Source organism: Gobius niger, assembly GCF_951799975.1.
Source record: "Gobius niger genome assembly, chromosome: 14".
Taxonomy (NCBI): domain Eukaryota; kingdom Metazoa; phylum Chordata; class Actinopteri; order Gobiiformes; family Gobiidae; genus Gobius; species Gobius niger.
The window spans coordinates 10,786,756-10,804,520 of NC_136865.1; the positions used below are offsets into that span (position 1 = coordinate 10,786,756).

At 41.7% G+C, this 17,765-nt stretch overlaps 1 protein-coding gene across 1 annotated transcript in view; it reads left to right on the top strand.

Annotated features, from left to right (window-relative positions):
* Positions 1 to 1,478: 1,478 nt before the first annotated feature.
* The window catches only part of col22a1 (collagen, type XXII, alpha 1), a gene marked incomplete at its 3' end in the record, with an annotated part of 53,931 nt that continues 37,644 nt past the window's right edge, over positions 1,479 to 17,765 (top strand). Inside the window, exons 1-4 of the mRNA XM_079571205.1 lie at positions 1,479 to 1,506; positions 4,271 to 4,420; positions 5,795 to 6,361; positions 14,456 to 14,536. Coding sequence (XP_079427331.1) covers positions 4,330 to 4,420; positions 5,795 to 6,361; positions 14,456 to 14,536 — 739 coding nt within the window. The 5' untranslated portion in view covers positions 1,479 to 1,506; positions 4,271 to 4,329. The remainder of the gene's footprint in view (positions 1,507 to 4,270; positions 4,421 to 5,794; positions 6,362 to 14,455; positions 14,537 to 17,765) is intronic.

The following is a 17,765-nucleotide window of genomic DNA, read 5'->3' on the forward strand; positions in this document are numbered from 1 at the left end:
AGTAATGTGATATAGGTACATGATAAGGCAATCTGTTCTTCCAGGGATTATACGTATCTGAGAATATACAGTCTGTTCTTTCCGATTGCATGTCTCTATAGCCATTAACACACTTTAGCAGGCTAAAGTCCTGGTAAAGTCAGGGTTTTCGTCTGAAAATACTGACATTGACAGGACTTTAGCCTGCTGGGGGCTCATGTGTGAATGTGGCCATATAGTAGTACTTTTCTTCAGATGAGATAGAAACTTTGTAGTTTGTTGTTGTAGGCTTCAACCGGTACACTAGGGCAATCGTAGGTGACCTCATCACCAGATACAGTATTAGGCCAGAAACAACAAACAACAAAAACATATTGTATGGCAATAATAGGTGATGCAACATCCGTATCACAAGAAGCCACTAAATTCACGAGTTCAAGTCTTCACCTGACTGAGATCGACAATTTATTTTTTTAAATTCAAAAAAGCCAAAAAACAAACAATGCATTGAAATTACAAATGTGTAGAAGTTTACCAATTTAGTTACATTTTACTCTTGTTTTGGTCCTGGTGCTGTGTTTTTTTTTAAGTTCAGCCCTAGTGATTACCTAGCTCAAAGATTAGCCTCAGAGGTTGACTGGAGAAACCTGCCTGAGGAAATCCACCCAGACAAAGGGATAACATGCAAACTCCACACAGATCAGAACCTGGCCTGGGACAGTCTCATTGTGAGGTGAGAGCCCGATAGCCCTGCATGCATGCAAAGTAAGATTCAGTCATCCAGGACTTAGCCAACATTCTGTACAGTATTCTCTACAACAGGCGTGTGCTCCTGTATTTGCACATGTAAACGATCCTATCTATATTTCAAGCGATGCAGATGTGTGGGCTGACATGATTGTAAAGCTGTCACAACAACACTTTAAGGGGAAACGCACATCACAGAGCCCTTCACAGAGGACACGGTGCCTTACACGGAGCTGCCAGGGCAGGCGTTCTGTAATCATTCCCCTTCACTTAATCACAGCCTTGCCCCGTAGCTGTGTGGCAGCCTGTAGGGAGCGCGGGCCCGGCCCACCGCACGAGTCCCAGGGCGGCTCCTCTGCGGCTCTCTCCCTTTCAGCTGGGCGCAGCCGTACAGACGCAGCAGAAGAAGACAAAAATATCCTGAAAGTTGCCTCTATAATTGGCCGTGCGGCTTAGAGCACAGCCCAGAACAGTAGAAGTCACCTCCGTCCCCCCCAGTGAAACTCTACACTCTCCCACATTCAAAAGTTCCTCCTCCCCGCGCAGTCCACACATCCACAAGGCTCGGAAGCTCACCTCACACTTTGGTATCGACACTGTGCACTGGAATTTTCAAGCTGGATTACACTTACATTTGACGTTTGGTTGTGATTTGGCGGCGTGTTGAGGGGGATCACTTTTTTTTGGGATTAGTGCTATTGGTTTTCAAGGATGCTGCTCAGGTGCTGATTGACGGAATTACCCCTGGAGGCCAGAGCGCAACCTCCAGGTCAGAAACAGGTAAGATATCACACCAATTAGATCTGCATGTCTAAATATCAATGCTTTCACATCTTTACAAAACAGTATAAAAAAGTTGATATCTTATAATAGATTGATGAGCTAAAATATCCTGAATTAAGCAAATACATCTTGAATTTGGGGAGGCTAGCCTAAAATAGGATGAAGTAAATCCTTGTGCAAATGGAACAAGCATTTAACAAGATGAATCAACTTTTATGATATGTTTACTGAGAAAAAACTGCCTGTTCCATTGATAAAACTGTTTTAGATCACAGTTTAGCAAATACTAACTACTATTTTTTATTCTTCTCGATGACCTGGTATTGACCGAGTGAAACTACAAATATTCCACCCATCACTATCCGCTGTGTGACGGCCAAAACAAACTGCTCCAGCTAAAACTTGTTCGGCAAAGTCACTTACTTACAAAACAAAGAAGTCAATCTCATCTTGATTTTCTAGCCGTGTTCTGCTTTTCCCATTCTGGCTGTGATGAACGTGGGCCTTCTGTTAGAGACATCAGCATCCTAGTCCCAGGTCTGCCATTGAGACAGGAAGTGGAAACAGGCCAGGTGATGTAGCCCCACAGATTGCGAGGGATCTGGCTACAGCCTCGGATGCTGACAGAGGAAAGACAGCTTGATTTTAGCTTTAGAGCTCAGATGTTTTGAGGCGACTGTTTAACTTGGAACAGCATGAAAAAAATGATACCGCTGATAACAAAAAGAGTTACTTTTCCTTGTCATTTCACCACACAGTTAGTTCTACAATACTATGAAGAGGAACTTGACTGGAAAACTGTCCAGTCACAGCTGTGATAACACATCATGCCACTAGACAGAATTACATGCCACTCCCACTGTCTGGAAGAAGACAAAACTAATCATGCTACATTTAGAATTGGGCATGAGCAAAGAGTCATTGTGCAGAAAGAAAAAACTGGGTGTAAAAATGTGGACTCAAATAATTCAGTTGTGCAAAAAAAAACCTCAAACGTGGACAGAAAGTGTGAATGCAGCTGTTGTCACGGAGCAGAGCTAAATCAGTCTGTTTTAAAAGCACAAATTGCGCAGTTAAAGTCATTGGGCTCGTGTGCCGCATCATTTATAGGCTCAAGGAGGCCAACAAGCAGAAACAGTCCAGTGGGAATCAGATAAGGAAACCTGGAGGCCAAAACACGCTGTGCACTATAATGAAGACTTTGTAACATGCGCTATAGTAGTGTGTGTCTGAGTCGCAGGCTGTTGCTGCTCTCTGAAACTTTCAATTGCATTTCCAAGAAAGTTTGAGTAAATCTTATTTATTGGGAGTACGATATTTCATTTACTGAAGGATTTGATCATAGTGAATGATGAAAACATTTATGTTAATCATATTTTTCACATTATTACAACATTTGAGGCAGTGATTGCAATGGTCGTTTAAAGGTGCACTATGCAACTTTTTAATGTGAAAAAAAAAACAAGTTGATATTTGTGTGTATTTGACCTTGTCGTGACCCAGTGGCTGTGTGAGTGGTCAGCATTTACTTTCGTCACAGTGGTCTCTGGGACGCTCCTGGATCAATTGTTTGGAAGGTTTTCACTGCTGACCACCAGAAAACCTACGAAACAACTGATCCTAGAGCGTTGTGAAGACCACCATGATCAAAAGTAAAGGTGTCATGCTGACCTCTCATGCAGCCGCTAGGTCACTACAAGGTCAAATACACACAAAAATTAACTTTTTTTTGGCATTAAAAGTTGCAGAATGCAGCTTTAAATAAATTTGATTTGTTAATGGCAAGATGCAGCAACAACATCGATGATATAATACGAAACATATGCAGTTCATTCCCTATGTGATATACAATCTGACGCTGGAAAATCCACAAGTGCTATTAGTGCTGATTCAACTGAACAACAACCTGAATAGAGGTCATAAAACGAAATAGCACTGCACTGAAAGAAGAAAAAGGCCTGTGAGAACAAAGAAAGTGATCTTATGACTTTCCCAGTAGCAGCACTCAGAGTTTCCAATACCTCCCTCAGTAACCCCCCGCATCCAAACAGCCGTCCAGTCAGGATGAGCCATGTTATGGCTGCAGCCGGCCACACGGCCTCCTCTAATGGCAGGCATCACAACCACCAGTGTACCGGCAGCAGAAATAGTTTGGTGTTTATATGACAGCTTTCTCTTAATGCCACCCAGACTCATAGATGAGGCAAAAACACGCAGGTGCCGCTGCATCCGTGAGCGCTGAGCATGTGCTGTAGGTGGAGGCAGAGAAAACGCTTTGGCATCAGGACGCAGCCATTGTTGACGAGGATGCTATTTTCTGGAGAGACAATTGGCTCGTCTCTGCACGGAGCGCTGTATTTTAAACCAAGGTTTCAATTATGACATCCTGAGTATGCAGCGGTTTTCCCACCAGCATCCATATAAAAACAAGTAAAACGTGGAAAAGACATTGTGCACCAGAGGGAATGAAACTGCACAGGAGACTTTTGACATTTAACAAGTCTGATCCAACTTTAAATAATCTTTTTAACATCCCCGCTGTACTGTGGAAAACCCAAATGTCACTTTATGACTTCTAATCCCCAAACGCACTCACTGACTTAAGCTTTTATGTCAGAAAGTGAGCAAAGCAAACAGCTACAAAGCAAGAAATGTGACATTAGAAGTTCATTTCAGATCATGTTTCTAACCTCTTGTGCCCGGTCAGTGTGTGTGTGTGTGTGTGTGTGAGTTGTTGATGTCTCTACTGACCTCTCCACAGGTGGGACAGCTTGATGGTTGTAATAAGTTTAACGAAAAAGAGCTGAACCCGAGGCCGAGATGGAATTCCGACTGGGATTCAGGATCACCCTGGTCTTAGTCATTCTGGCCTTGACACTGTCCGGGGAGAGAGTCCAAGCACAGAGGGCAGGTAAGATCATAAACTACATACAGTACATTTAAGTCATGTCTTTACAGGCTTTTAGATGGTCAGCAGGGCAACAACCTTTTATGGTGAGTTAACAGACTGGTTTGATTGACAGAATAAACGCCAAATGGAACAGGTGTGAGATGTCTTAGCATAGTATTTGCAAATAAATGTTTCTCTTAAAACTCTGCATAACCTATTTTAGGCAATCAGAAGTATCACAAAGATATAGTGAACATTTTATACTGTTCACAAGTTTTACAATTTTTTTTCAGTACAGTTTCAGCTTTTTTGTGTCCGATATCAATACTTGATACCAGTATCAATAATAGTAGCTGATAATCATTTGTCTTATGAGAACTTGGTTTGGATGTTCTCAATCCAAATGCATTGATCTGATCAATATTATGCACTGTAAACCTGATATAGCATTTTTGCAGTGTAAACTATTATGCAAATTTAAAACGAAGAGGCCAGTTGACATTCTTTTATTACATTAATGACCCAATCATAACATCTATGTCTGTCTTAATTAAAGGGACTGTACAGAGTTTAAAAATGATAGAATTAACTCTTTTCCTCCCCCTACATGTTCCAGCCATTTCCTAATGTGTAGAATGAGCTCAGACCTTTTTCACCACAACTGCCTCTAAAATCCTGCACTGTCACTTAAAAATGTTTTAATTCGGGTCCGAAGTCATGCACGAGCTTAATATAGAAGCTGCAGTTACGCGTAAGACCTGAGGTGGCAGCAGTGAGTATAGAAATGATCAACTTGCATCTAGTCCGTTTAAAGATAACGTTAGCGACATTAACAATAGTAATTGTTTGGCATTCTAAAATGCTCCAAAATGCAAAATTGATCCAGCAATTGGATTTTAGTTTTTAAGAGCTTTCAAATGACATGACAAGTCCATATTATTTGTGTTGAAGTTGCTGAAAGTTGTACTTTTAAGCCAAAACTGGTATCGATTCAATATTGGCTACTTGAAAGTGATACCTGATCCAGCATTTTTCTTCTCTATTGGCACTGATATTTGATCCAGTATTGGCACATTCCTAATATTGTGTCCGGAAGGCTTTATAGATGAGAACAGTTTAGCGTGGCAAATACAGGATGTTGAGGATGCCAAAGTGCCCCACAATGCAGCAGTCTGATCCCCTCAGCTGTCATGCAACACACAAATAAATTGTGCCTAATGCAAAGTAGACAACATAAGATGTTTATTGATTTCACAGTGGAGAAATTATCTTGCAAGTTAATAATATGCCATTTTGTCATTCATGATGATTTCAAACAGTCTCTTCAGCTGGTTTTGTTTAACTGACTTCCATAAAAGCCAGACATGTCTAAATCGAACCTTTTCTCTCCTCCAGGTTGTAAAAATGTTCACTATGACTTGGCGTTTATCTTGGACACCTCATCCAGCGTGGGAAAGGAGAATTTTGAAAAGATTCGACAGTGGGTGTCCAACCTTGTGGAGTCTTTCGATGTGGCGCCCGATAAAACCCGAGTGGCCGTGGTCCGTTACAGCGACCGGCCGACCAGCGAGTTTAACCTGGGCCGATACCGGAGCCTGGAGGACGTAAAGAGGGCAGCTCGGAACATACGCTACCTGGGGGGGAACACGATGACGGGGGACGCTATCAGCTACACCACCACCAACATATTCACGGAGCGCAATGGAGCCAGGCCCAGCGCCCGCGGCATCCAGAGAGTGGCCATTCTCCTCACAGATGGCCGCAGTCAGGATTATGTGCTGGAGCCCTCCAAGGCGGCAGCCAAAGCCGGGATCAGGATGTTTGCCGTGGGCATCGGGGAGGCGCTCAAAGAGGAGCTGGAGGAGATCGCGGCCGAGCCCAAGAATGCCCACGTCTTCCATGTGACCGACTTCAACGCCATTGACAAGATCAGGGGCCGGCTGAGGAAGAGGCTCTGTGAAAGTGAGTCTGGGCTTTGTGCCAACAGCCCTTAACTTTACAGGTCACATGTCTTCAAACTTTGCCCTTATTACAATTTTTTTTATTTTTTTTTATATATTTTAGGCATGTTGTCCCCTTGTTTCATTCATACATGTTTGAGAAACCTCCAATAATCAAAAATGTATATCTCATGAGGTGGTGCTTCTCTGCCTATTTCATCGCTCAAAATGCCTCCACTACCATCCATAACTTAAAGGGATATTTCAGGATTTTTGACATAGAGCCTCATTTTAGTTATCCAGAGTGCTGTTGATTTCTAGAGATACATATATTTTAAATTCATGCAGTCCTTATATTTGAAGAGTTTAGTGGTGCTAGGCTAGTGCTAAGCTAGTGCATGTCTATGGTAACTAGTAGCCTGCATTAAAAACCTCTTCAAAATCATGGGGTCGTCCTCCAAACGTTGCCATATCTGATTTGTAGAAAGCTCCTTTGTGAATTCCATGTGTAGTAAAGCCGGCCGCAGGTAAACAAACTACTGTAGATCCGGTAACCTGGCAGATCACTCCGCCGCTGCATAGCATACAACCAGGAAGCTGATGCTGCTCAAATATAAGTTCTTTTAAATGCAAAATTGTTATATTTCAAAAATGATTCAGTCAACACAGACATTTATATTGATAGTCTGGTGCTAGGAGTGATTTGCCTCAGGTGCACTGTGCTTGGGTCAGACGGTTTTTAATGCAGGCTACTAGTTACCATAGACATGCGCTAGCTTAGCACTAGCCTAGCACCACTAAACTCTTCAAATATAAGGACTGCAGGAATTGTATAAAAAAAATATCTCCAGAAATCAACAACACTCTGGATAACTAGGAAATTAGGCCCTATGTCAAAGCTGATGTATCAAGAAATTCTGTGTACTCAGAATTTAGGACTTGAAATGTGGTTTAACACTGAACCTGTTTTGCTACCAGTGGCTCAGGGCGACGTGTCAGTGTATAACCGCAGTGTGAACTTGCCTGAGGTTTTAGCTCACTGCTCATGTTTTGGGACGATGGGGGGAAACCTCACTCAGACACGGGGAGAGCATGCTAGCTTACTGAGTTTTCTATTCATATGCATCAGTTTTAGTTTTTAAATGTCAATGCTAAGATGGAATGACAAACGACACAAGTTTTTGTCATTTTCCTTTGTTTAAAAAGTGACCTTAAATTTTGTCAAAACTCCTTCCTAACTATCCATACGCATAACTACGCAGCTGAAATGGATTTCCCTCATGAGAAAAAAAATGGGTACTGCGCCTTAATAAGTATCCTTTCAAACATGTACTTAATAAACTAAAGCGTCTTATTTTAACCTTTAACCACGCGCTCGGCGAGGAAAGACCCTGACCACCATGCATACCCCGCCCCGACCACATGAGGCCCGGCACATGCGCGGCAGGCTGTGGCGGCGGCTTCCCTTTGATGGTGCATTAACCATTTGAGGGGCTTGTAAATGACAGCATTCTGCCCATGACATTTCTGTGGTGGGATCTGCCTTTTAGGAGCTGCCGCTCACATGGGGAGGTGTTTAATACTGGAAAGCCTGCGTAACTCAACCTCAATTTTTAGGACCAACGGTAGCTAAATGCATTTGCAGGCGTAAAACAGACCCGCTGCTGCATTTTGTTTGGTAGCAGTGCGGAATAAGAATGAGAGAGCTTTCACAGAGATGATGGATGCTTTGGGCTCGAGCGCTTGAAATTCCTATACCTAAAATTAGCCAGACAGGAAAGAAAAAGATGCCACGACGAGTACTTACCGCCATCTGTAAATACTGAAATGACATGATAGCACTGCTCAAGAGTACACAGAGTAGAGAGACGGCAACAGGCTCAGCAAAGCAGATCCGTGATGTGACATTCGGAGGCCGCTGAACTTTAGCCTTGCTCTTTGACCCCGTAGAATCGGTCATCCAAAGGAATACAAGTTACATGCCGTTGACTCTTTGGCGAAAAGTAACGTCCTGTTCATTATTTTCAGGGCCAGGCAATTTTAAACAAGTATTGTGTTAAGTGTGATTACTGATTTATCTTATCTTGTTGCAATTACAAATTCATTTCACAGTGCAGATAAAAAAAAAAAGAAGAAAAGTCCAGGAACAGAACGTTGGAGAGAGGACAAGAAATATGAGCCGCTAAACTTATACCACAATCCCATGTTTTTGCAAAACATATTTCTAAACTGCCGTGTTGTCAGAAATTGGAATTAGTAAGCGTAACTTATTGTAGGTAACAGTGTGCCCAGGCCTATTTAAGAGTTTCCCTCGTGTAATCTCAAAACTCGCCACAAGTAAATCTCTAAGTATACACAGAAAGCGGTCAGCGGAACTGGCTCACACAGCTATGCAGGCTATTTTCACCCAGAAAATTACAGCTCTAATGTTACGAGCGGGTCCGCAGCAGCAGTCCCAATGTCCATGTTGGATGTTTTCACCTTTTAATCTTTATGGTTAAAAAAGAGCTGGCTAGTTACTTGGCACCGGGCCAACTTTTATTAGCTCATGTGTGGTCTCTCACCAGTTCTGGACCGTGGACACTTGACCTATCGCGACCTGGAATGCCACCAAACTTCTAAGTCAAGCACTTCTGATTTAGAGTTTAGCTGAAACCTAACTTAAAGGTTCTGTCGGTTACAGGAAAACTGTCTAATAAATACAGACGGCCACAGTCGATGGGGAAAACTAGCGAATGAACAACTCTTTCACCTAATACTCCACTGGTACTTTAACAAGTGCTGAATTATGGATGTGTTTTCAATCAAATTAAAGACAAAGGGACATGGAGAGGAGCAACAGCCCATAAATACATAAATAACACAAAAGCTAACCTTAATGCAGGGGTCTCCAACCTCTTTTACCCGGCGAGATACTTTCACGCAACAAAAACATCGAAGAGCTACTTACGCTTCAAAGACACTGGTGTAAAATGTATCTTAGGTGGAGTTCACTCAGGAGAAGACTTGAGTTTTGACCTTATATTTTACTATATTGACCCAAAAGTGTGCAGATTGTGTTCAATATGTTCAGAACAAAAAGAAAATGCATCTAAAATCTGAGTCATCAAGCTTGTGTAGACATGGAGAAAGTGTTTGGCGAGCTACCCAGGAAGGGCTGGCGAGATCCCTGCCTTAATGCGTTAGCTTTAACGTTAGCTTCATGCTACAAGCTAGCGGCTAGCTTTAAGTGCCGTTCTTTTGTTGTACTTCTAGTGGACAATCTGCTCTGTAGAAACAGCCATACCCAGTTTTGACTTGACTCTATTTGTGCGTGCTAAATAAATGCTTACAGTCCACCAGAAAAGGTCTAAAAAGAGTTCCATAATAGACTCTCTCTCGGCCACGCCCCTCCCCCCAAAATGAATTCTTGTCTTCTGTCTCTATTGCGATAGAAAACATAAATTCCTATTAACTTACGAACACATTTCTAGCATCCCAATTCTTCACAGGGATGCGTTTATAAGTTTGTTTCACAAATTTCAGGAGCAATACTATCTTGGTAATGTAAACACCAACTAGCCGTGAGCACTGTGAACATCACTTTATAGTGATATTCACAGTGCTTTTTTCCACAAATGTCTGCTTTTACATGATACTGAATATGTTCTTACCTTAGCTTAGACGAGTTATTTTGTACCTTACTTGCCTTCAGTCACATAAACACAGCACAGACGGTGTTAGCATATAGCCTCCTCTCCTCTATAGCTCCAAACAAGGTGAAGATAGAAGCTACCAAGCTCTTCCACGTTTTCCCTATTTAAATATGGTTATGTAAAGTGTTGCACTACAAAGTATAATTACACAAAATTAAACAATGTGGATTTTCTAAGCGGATAAAAAGGGGAACTATGTTGTAAGGTGTAATAATACCAGGAGTAGTTCAACATCCGCACAGTAAAGTGAAGATATTACTGCACGGATGTCGAACCACTCCAGGTATTATTGCGCCGTCAAACCTACGCAGACACAGGGAGAACATAACTCCACACAGAAAGGCCCCATCCATGTAGGAATTGAACCCGGGACTTTCTGGCTCTGAAGCACGAGCACTAACCACTGCGTTACCGTGCCGCATTTACACCTCAACCTCCTCATACTGTAGCTCTGCTGGAACAAAGGAAAAGACAACTATGTAGTGCAGGCAATATGGGTGCTGAAATTTTAAGAATGACTCAGGTGAAGCTGCCTGGTGTTTGGAGCTGTTGAGAAGAAAAACAGAGGATCCCACAAATAGTGATGCATCGAATGGGCCCTTTAATAACTGAATTAAGAATAGACATTTTCCTGTATACTTTAAAGCTTCAGTTGGAAACGCCACCCTTGATAAAAATGCGCATCCGAGTGAGATACATCTTTCCAAATGCAGTCTTTTTTACACTGCTCTTATTTTAACCAACAGCTGGATCCCTAAATTATAGCCTCAGGGCCACAAGTGCAGGGAGTCGCTTGGCTAGGTAGCATGCTAGCAAGTCTTTAGGGTCACAGCCTTTAAAAAGAGTGACGCACTCGCCTTCACATATGGAACGGCAATTTAAGGTGAGGTGAGCCATTTTAATAAACAACACAATCCAAGCGTTCTATTATCGCTTTCCACACACACAAAAGGTTTACAGGTAACAGTTAAGAAGCCTGAAAGTCTAAAATGTGGCGGTATTTTACAGAGGTAGCATGTAGGTTTATTGGTTTCCGCAAACACCGCATTATGTCAATTAGCAGAGCCCGCTTCAGGGAAATTGATGGTTTTCTCTTCAAGAGTGTGATGACGTCCAAGATGTGGGGCAGGAGAAAGTTGCATCAGAAAGAAAGAAAGAAAATCCACAAATATTGAGTCGTTTATGTTAGTGAGTAGGCCCTTGAAATTGCAATATTAGCCTAAAAATGAGTACAGCTGCAACGTCTGCAGTTCAGGTTTTAAACTGATGCACGGAGGGTGAAAGAGTTCCCACTGAGTCCATTGAATAAAATGAATACGTCAACAGTCAGCGGCGGCGCCATACTGGAGGGAAACAGACGGCTTTTCATTGACTTAGGGCAGGCAGAAACTGGTCAATAGTTATCTCAAAAAGTTCAAAATGACATTGTTAAGCCAAATCGCCTTTTGACCTGCACTACTTCCATGCGCACAGAGGGTTGGACCTGAGCTAACCAGAGTTGCTAACCGCTATAGCAATTTAGGAAAAATATTTTCACGCTTTAAGGTGTCACTGCATTTTATGCTGCATACCCTGTGGTTGTAGTACTTCCCGTTGTCACTCTCTGTTAAAATGTGACAAAGCTGAGCCGTAGCTTTGAGAGTTCAATTTACACAGGTTCAGTTTGACATTAATTACATTAGTGACATTATCCAGCCCTATATTCCCTCGTACCTATGTTCCCCAGTAACCATGTTCCCCCAGTACCTACATTCCCCGGTAACTATGTTCCCCCAGTTCCTATGATCCCCGGTATCTATGTTCCCCCAGTTCCTATGTTCCCCGGTACCTATCCCCGGTACCTATGTTCCCCGGTACCTATGTTCTCCGGTACCTATGTTCCCCCACTTCTATTGATTAAGATTAGGCACCAGCCCACTATAGGTTAGTGGATAGGGCAGGGACAGGGTTAAGCTGATTGATATATGTATGACGTTGGTTGATGTACCAACTCACCTACGAAAAAAAATCACGCTTGGGGAACATAGGACCCAGGGAACATAGGTACGCACCCATGTAGATCAGGGAACTCCTGCCAGTATTCTGGGAGCTACCAGTAGTTCTCTAGCCCTTTCTAGGTACAGACAGTAGATCGCCAAAGACATTTCTACATAAGTTTGATGGCTCATATTTTAGATGCATTTTCTTTTTGTTCTGAACATGCTGAACTCAATTTGCAAACAATATAAATTAGTAGAAAGACTTCGTGTTTTTCTTAAATGTCATCTTATTCTCCAAGGTGACCTCCCCAAAAGTTGCATTTTACTCAAGTGTCTTTGAAGCATAAGTAGCTCTTCAATGTTGCGTAAAAGTTTCTTGCCGGGAAACAAAGGTCATGATATTTATTTGAATTTCACACTATTCTAAAACTGACCAAGCTTGTTATATACCCTTTATATTTGCTGGAGAAATGTATTGTGACGCATTATTACTTAATTTTAGGACTAAACAACAACAGTACTGCTAACAAGGGCACAACATTCCTTTACAACAACTTAACATTTATTATAACTTTATATCTTTAACTTTAAGCATTATCCTTTACCCTTTTGAACCTACCGCTTAAAAAAATGAATTAAAAAGGATGGCAGCGACCAAAATTGGGGCTTAGGCAATGGCTGATGTCACTGTGGCTAAACCCAGTGGTTCTCCATAAACAATTTCCTGACCACACACATCCTATTTTTATTCATGATCACCGCGACATCAGAAAACCAATTTATCGAAGCACGGGCATGGAAATGTGTTAATTTGTTTAACCGTCCTCCGCTAATCCCAACGTTAGCCTTCTCATGAATGCAGAAAGATGCTACAGCTGCGAGCGTAAATAAAAAAAAATACAACTGCTGCCAATGGAAACCCAGGCCGGAGGTGTTGGCTTTCTCACTGTCATCGCTGGGGTGGAAATATGTGTGTGGGAAATATTAGACTGTTACTACTGTCACACTCGGACAGTCAGCACCCCATTTGCAAACACCCACCCGGTCCTGGCTGCCCCCACATCACACCAGCTCAAAAACTTCATCTACCTCAGCTTTCGTCGACTGCCCAGGAGTCACATGATCAAATTTATACCTGGGGTGAATTTACTGTTAATTTACGAATCCCTTTGTGTGCTTGGACAAGACACTGGTGTATGAATGAGAGAGTGATCAGACAGTAGTAGTGCTGGGCAATAGGTTTGGATCACAGTTTTAATCTATTTCGTTTCAGTATGAACACAACTGTATAGCCTCAGTCTCCCAAACAAAAGTCCAAACTATTTATTACAGAGCCAGTCATGTCAGCCCAGATGAGAGGCAGCAGTCGGGGGATATATTAAATCGCGCACTCTCGCACAAGACATGTTAATGAACACACATGGGACTCATATGTGTTCATTAACATGCCAAGCCAGATTGTAGCCATGGGCTCATTTTCATCTGTTTCCTCACAGGCAAACACGTAAACACACTCTCATTCGTCCTGGTATATTGTACATGTTTTTAGTGGTAGGGGAAACTGGAGCGCCTGGAAGAAAGAAACATGCAAAGTCCACACAGACAGGCCTCACTCGGGTCTTGAATCGAATACAGGACCTTCTTGCTGCACGGTCCAAGTGAATAAAAACACTGTCTAATGCCTATAGCTCATTATTGCGATTTGCTTAGATATTTACAGTGTTATATATCTTTAAATTGCAAATAAATCTTTTTTTTTATTTGGTCAAAATGTATTTTTACTTTTGTTTGAACATTGTTTTGTCTGTAACGGGAAAACAATAACTTTGGGTCAATAGGGGACTATACAGAGTTTAAAAATGTTAAAATTAAGTATTTTCACCTCCCTCTACATGTTCCAGCCATGGTGTAGTATGAAACCAGACCTATTCACCACAACTGCCTCTAAAATCCTGCACTGTCACACTAAAATTGGTTACTTTGGGTCCGAATTGCCGTCATGCACAAGCTTAATATAGACGGTGCAGTTACAAGCATGGCCTGAGGTGGCAGTAGTGAGTATAAAATGGCCAATTTGCATCTAGATTTTTTTTTTAGATTTACTGCACTATATTTGAAAGAAAGAGGCTTTCTACTCAGGGCCAATTAACTTTTGCGCCCTAAAGCGGCTCCCCGGAGGCATAGGAGGACCAGGATGTTTGAAAGCCTGACATTTCTAGTTTCCAACACAAAAGATCGCAAGTCCCTTTCACTTTCGATCCCAAAGCGATGTCCGAAAATCGCCGATGTTGTAGATGGCGCCCTTGTTCTACTTCTTGCATTTGTAAAAAAAAAAAAGAAGAAAGGCCTCTTTATCTGATCTCCTTGTATCCTCCTGTCTGCTCGCCTCATCATATCTTTGACTTATGGCACGTCTCACTGAACCATTGTCTCTCTCCTCAGATGTGCTGTGTCCAAACATGAAAGTTCAGCCTGATCGCTTCAAGCCAAACAGCACGAGTTACGGTCTTGACGAGGTTCCAGGTATGTGTAAACTGCTGCTTTTCCTACGGCGACACACAGCGCTGGCTCCTCTCGTAAACCGCAGAACGCTTTTCACTTTCCTTTAAATCGACTCTATTTTGTGTCAAAGGGGGGATGACGGCAATCCATTTGAACAATAAACGTTTTGATAGAGCTTCATTTAGACGCAAAACGAAATGGATTTTATTCATGACTTTGAAAATGGTCCTATTCTGGAAATCTGTTGCCACGTTTTGAATGATTTTTTTTGGGAGCTCGTGTAAAGTTTTTACAACTGAAGTAATGGAGGCAGGTCTGTGCTTATATCTAAGGAAATGTAGCTGAAATATGTGCTCTGTTGTTTATGGCAGACTTTCGCCACCTTTAAAACCCTGCTCTTGCTTGTTGGCTGCCTCAAAGGCGATCTGGGAAAGTCCAGGATGCTTTAATCCTGAAGTCAGACCTTGTTTAGGCCTGATTTAGTCCTGGATCACCCCAGGTTCAGTCCACACATTCGCATTCAACGGACGAATTAATTTCAAATGATTGTAGCTCAAATAATAACTAATTTGTTGCAGTTTTTTACTCATTCATTGTCCATGAGAGTAAATACTACGCTGACAGAAAAGACAAAGGGAGAGAGGGATATTGTACATCCAATTGCCCAATGGAGATATTTTTTGTCACTCAAACTTGGCTGTAAATACTGTTTAAGTGGCGCTAGCCCACAGTTAGCTTTGCCTGTTAGCCTGTTAGCTTCTTCGTCGTGATTCCTTTTGTGTGTGTTGCGGCTCCGACCTGGAGGCAGGAAAGTTGCAATTGTGGTTTTCCGGCCAGAGACACCAGGGGCAGATGAAAGACCCCACAATCATCCCATTAACACTTGTATTACCCCCAGTGGGACTACAGAAAGGATTTATTAAGGTAAACAAGTTACTTAGTACTGCTTTAATGAATACATTGTAAGAATCAGAGGTGGGTAGGGTAAGTGTGAGTTACTTTAAATACATTTTACTCAAGTAGAAGTAAAAAAGTAATATTTAGAGTAAAAAAGTACTTGGGAGAAAATGTTACTTGAGCACTGTGAGTACTGAGTAACTGAGCATTAAAGTCTGATTCATGATTCAGCAGTGACATAAATTATGATAAACAACATGAAATCATGCAAACATTTTTAATATTTCCAAAGAAATTACCATAAAATATATAAACAGAAAGCATAATGAAAAATGAAAAAAAACATATTTTACACGTCAAAATGAAGATTTGTCACCTAAATAGTTACTCACAGTGGCTCGAGTTTCTATTTTTTTCACTCAAGTAAGAATACAGACACATTAATATCACTCAATTAGAAGTAAGAAGTACTGTAGGAAACACTTACGAGAGTACTGTTACTTCAAAAAGTGACTTATGTGCTTGAGTAAATGTAACAGAGTACTACCTGCCTCTGGTAAAAATGGGTAAAAGTGGATTTGACGAGAAAAAAGTCACAACTACTTTTATTAGGGTTATTATACATATATATTATATTTTTATTTTGAGTATTTGTTATTTGACTGTCCTTCAGTAAAGTCAGAGTAGGCCCAGGTCGCCTGTTTTGCACGACAAACGCAGTACAATTCAAAACTCTCTGTCACATGTGCTCACGTAATTAAACATGTTAAAAAAAAAGGCCAGATTTTGACAAGAAAGTTCTGCTAACTTCCAAAGTGAGTTTGCTCGATTGACCTTTCATATGTTTTGCATGTTTCCAGTTGTCCCGATCCTCTATTTTGGTCAGCAGATGCAACATAACTGAAAACCTAAAGACAGACCTTTAACTGCATCTGTGTTGTTTAAATCATGGCCTCCGAGCCTTTTAAAAATCCATTACAGACTGTCCGTCACGTGGAGTCCTGACTCGTCGTGTTTCCGTGGTTCTAGGACGGCGCTTATCCAGAAAGCTCGGGATGTTGTTACAAGAATGTCTTCTGGGGGATGCGAGTTCCTGTCTGCGTCTCCCACCCACATCCATCACTTTGAGACAAAAAACAGATGCAAACAGAAGTGGGCAAAGTAGCAGAAACATCTACTCAAACGAAGAGTAGCGTTATTCTAAAAATCCTTCGCAGAGTAGTTATCTGAGTGTTGCGAAGACGTTGCCAAACAAGAGAATTCAGCCAAACATTTACAGTATAATAGTTTCCGCTCCAAAAGAAGGGGATTATCTGAGAGCAGCCGGCTGAAAACACTTCCAATCTTTGAGCCAATATCTGTTGTGCTGTTTCAACTCTTGTCTTGTGATATTGTACATTGTGGTATTCCCGTACATCTGCTAAAGAAGGCGGATTGACCATTGCCCTTTCTCCAAGAGGTAATAGACCGTTTGCAGCTAATCTAACTTCCAGGAAGGTAGCTTGAAAAACAATAAACATAATGTATTCCCCATCAATTAAACATCTCTGTGGGTCACCAATGAATACGTTTTGCCGAACCCTGTGGATCATGGGAGTTTGGCAGCGTTAAGTGGAAGACTTGTTCAGAGTTGACAGCATCAGTTCCCAGTGTCGAGTCGCATTATCACATCCCCGCCACCGGCCAAGTGCTAATTATGTGGTTTGCTTCCCTCTCAGCCCCAAAAGACATTAAAACTAACTTTCAATAAATCACGGCAAGGCGATGACATTTTCCTTTGCACTTTTGCCACTGTGCGCGATTGGAAAAACACCGGCCAGACAAAAATGAGTGTTTTTAAGTTACAGTTTGATTGGGCAGCCACAAACATGTTGTCATTTATTCGGCGACAGTTATAACATAATAATGTCCAACTGGGAAGTACTTTTACTGTCACTACTACAACTATTCCAGAAGAAAAGATTTAAAGTCTTTCCTCCTAAAAGACAAACTTCCTCATGCTTAAACATATATGTCCATTTGGCTCTAATTTGCTTTAGGAACAGGTGCTTCTATTAAAATGATATGCTACTGAAAAGCCTTAATTATGTCTGCCAAGCTGAAACCATAAATTTAAGAGCAGATTTTCAAAAAAGGGGTGGACTCAAAAGTGGGTTATTTCTGACAGCATGTTTGACTGAATTACAGGGCCCGCATGTGTGCTCTGCTGAGTGCTACCCCAGCCTGTGGATCACGTACAATGAATGTCGTCCTGAAGTGATTTGATTTCTCAGTGGCTTGAGAATGATAAATATCTTAGTTTGAGTTATTCTGCCTTGACTATAACTAAAGACTGTGTTGTTGATTTGGCTCA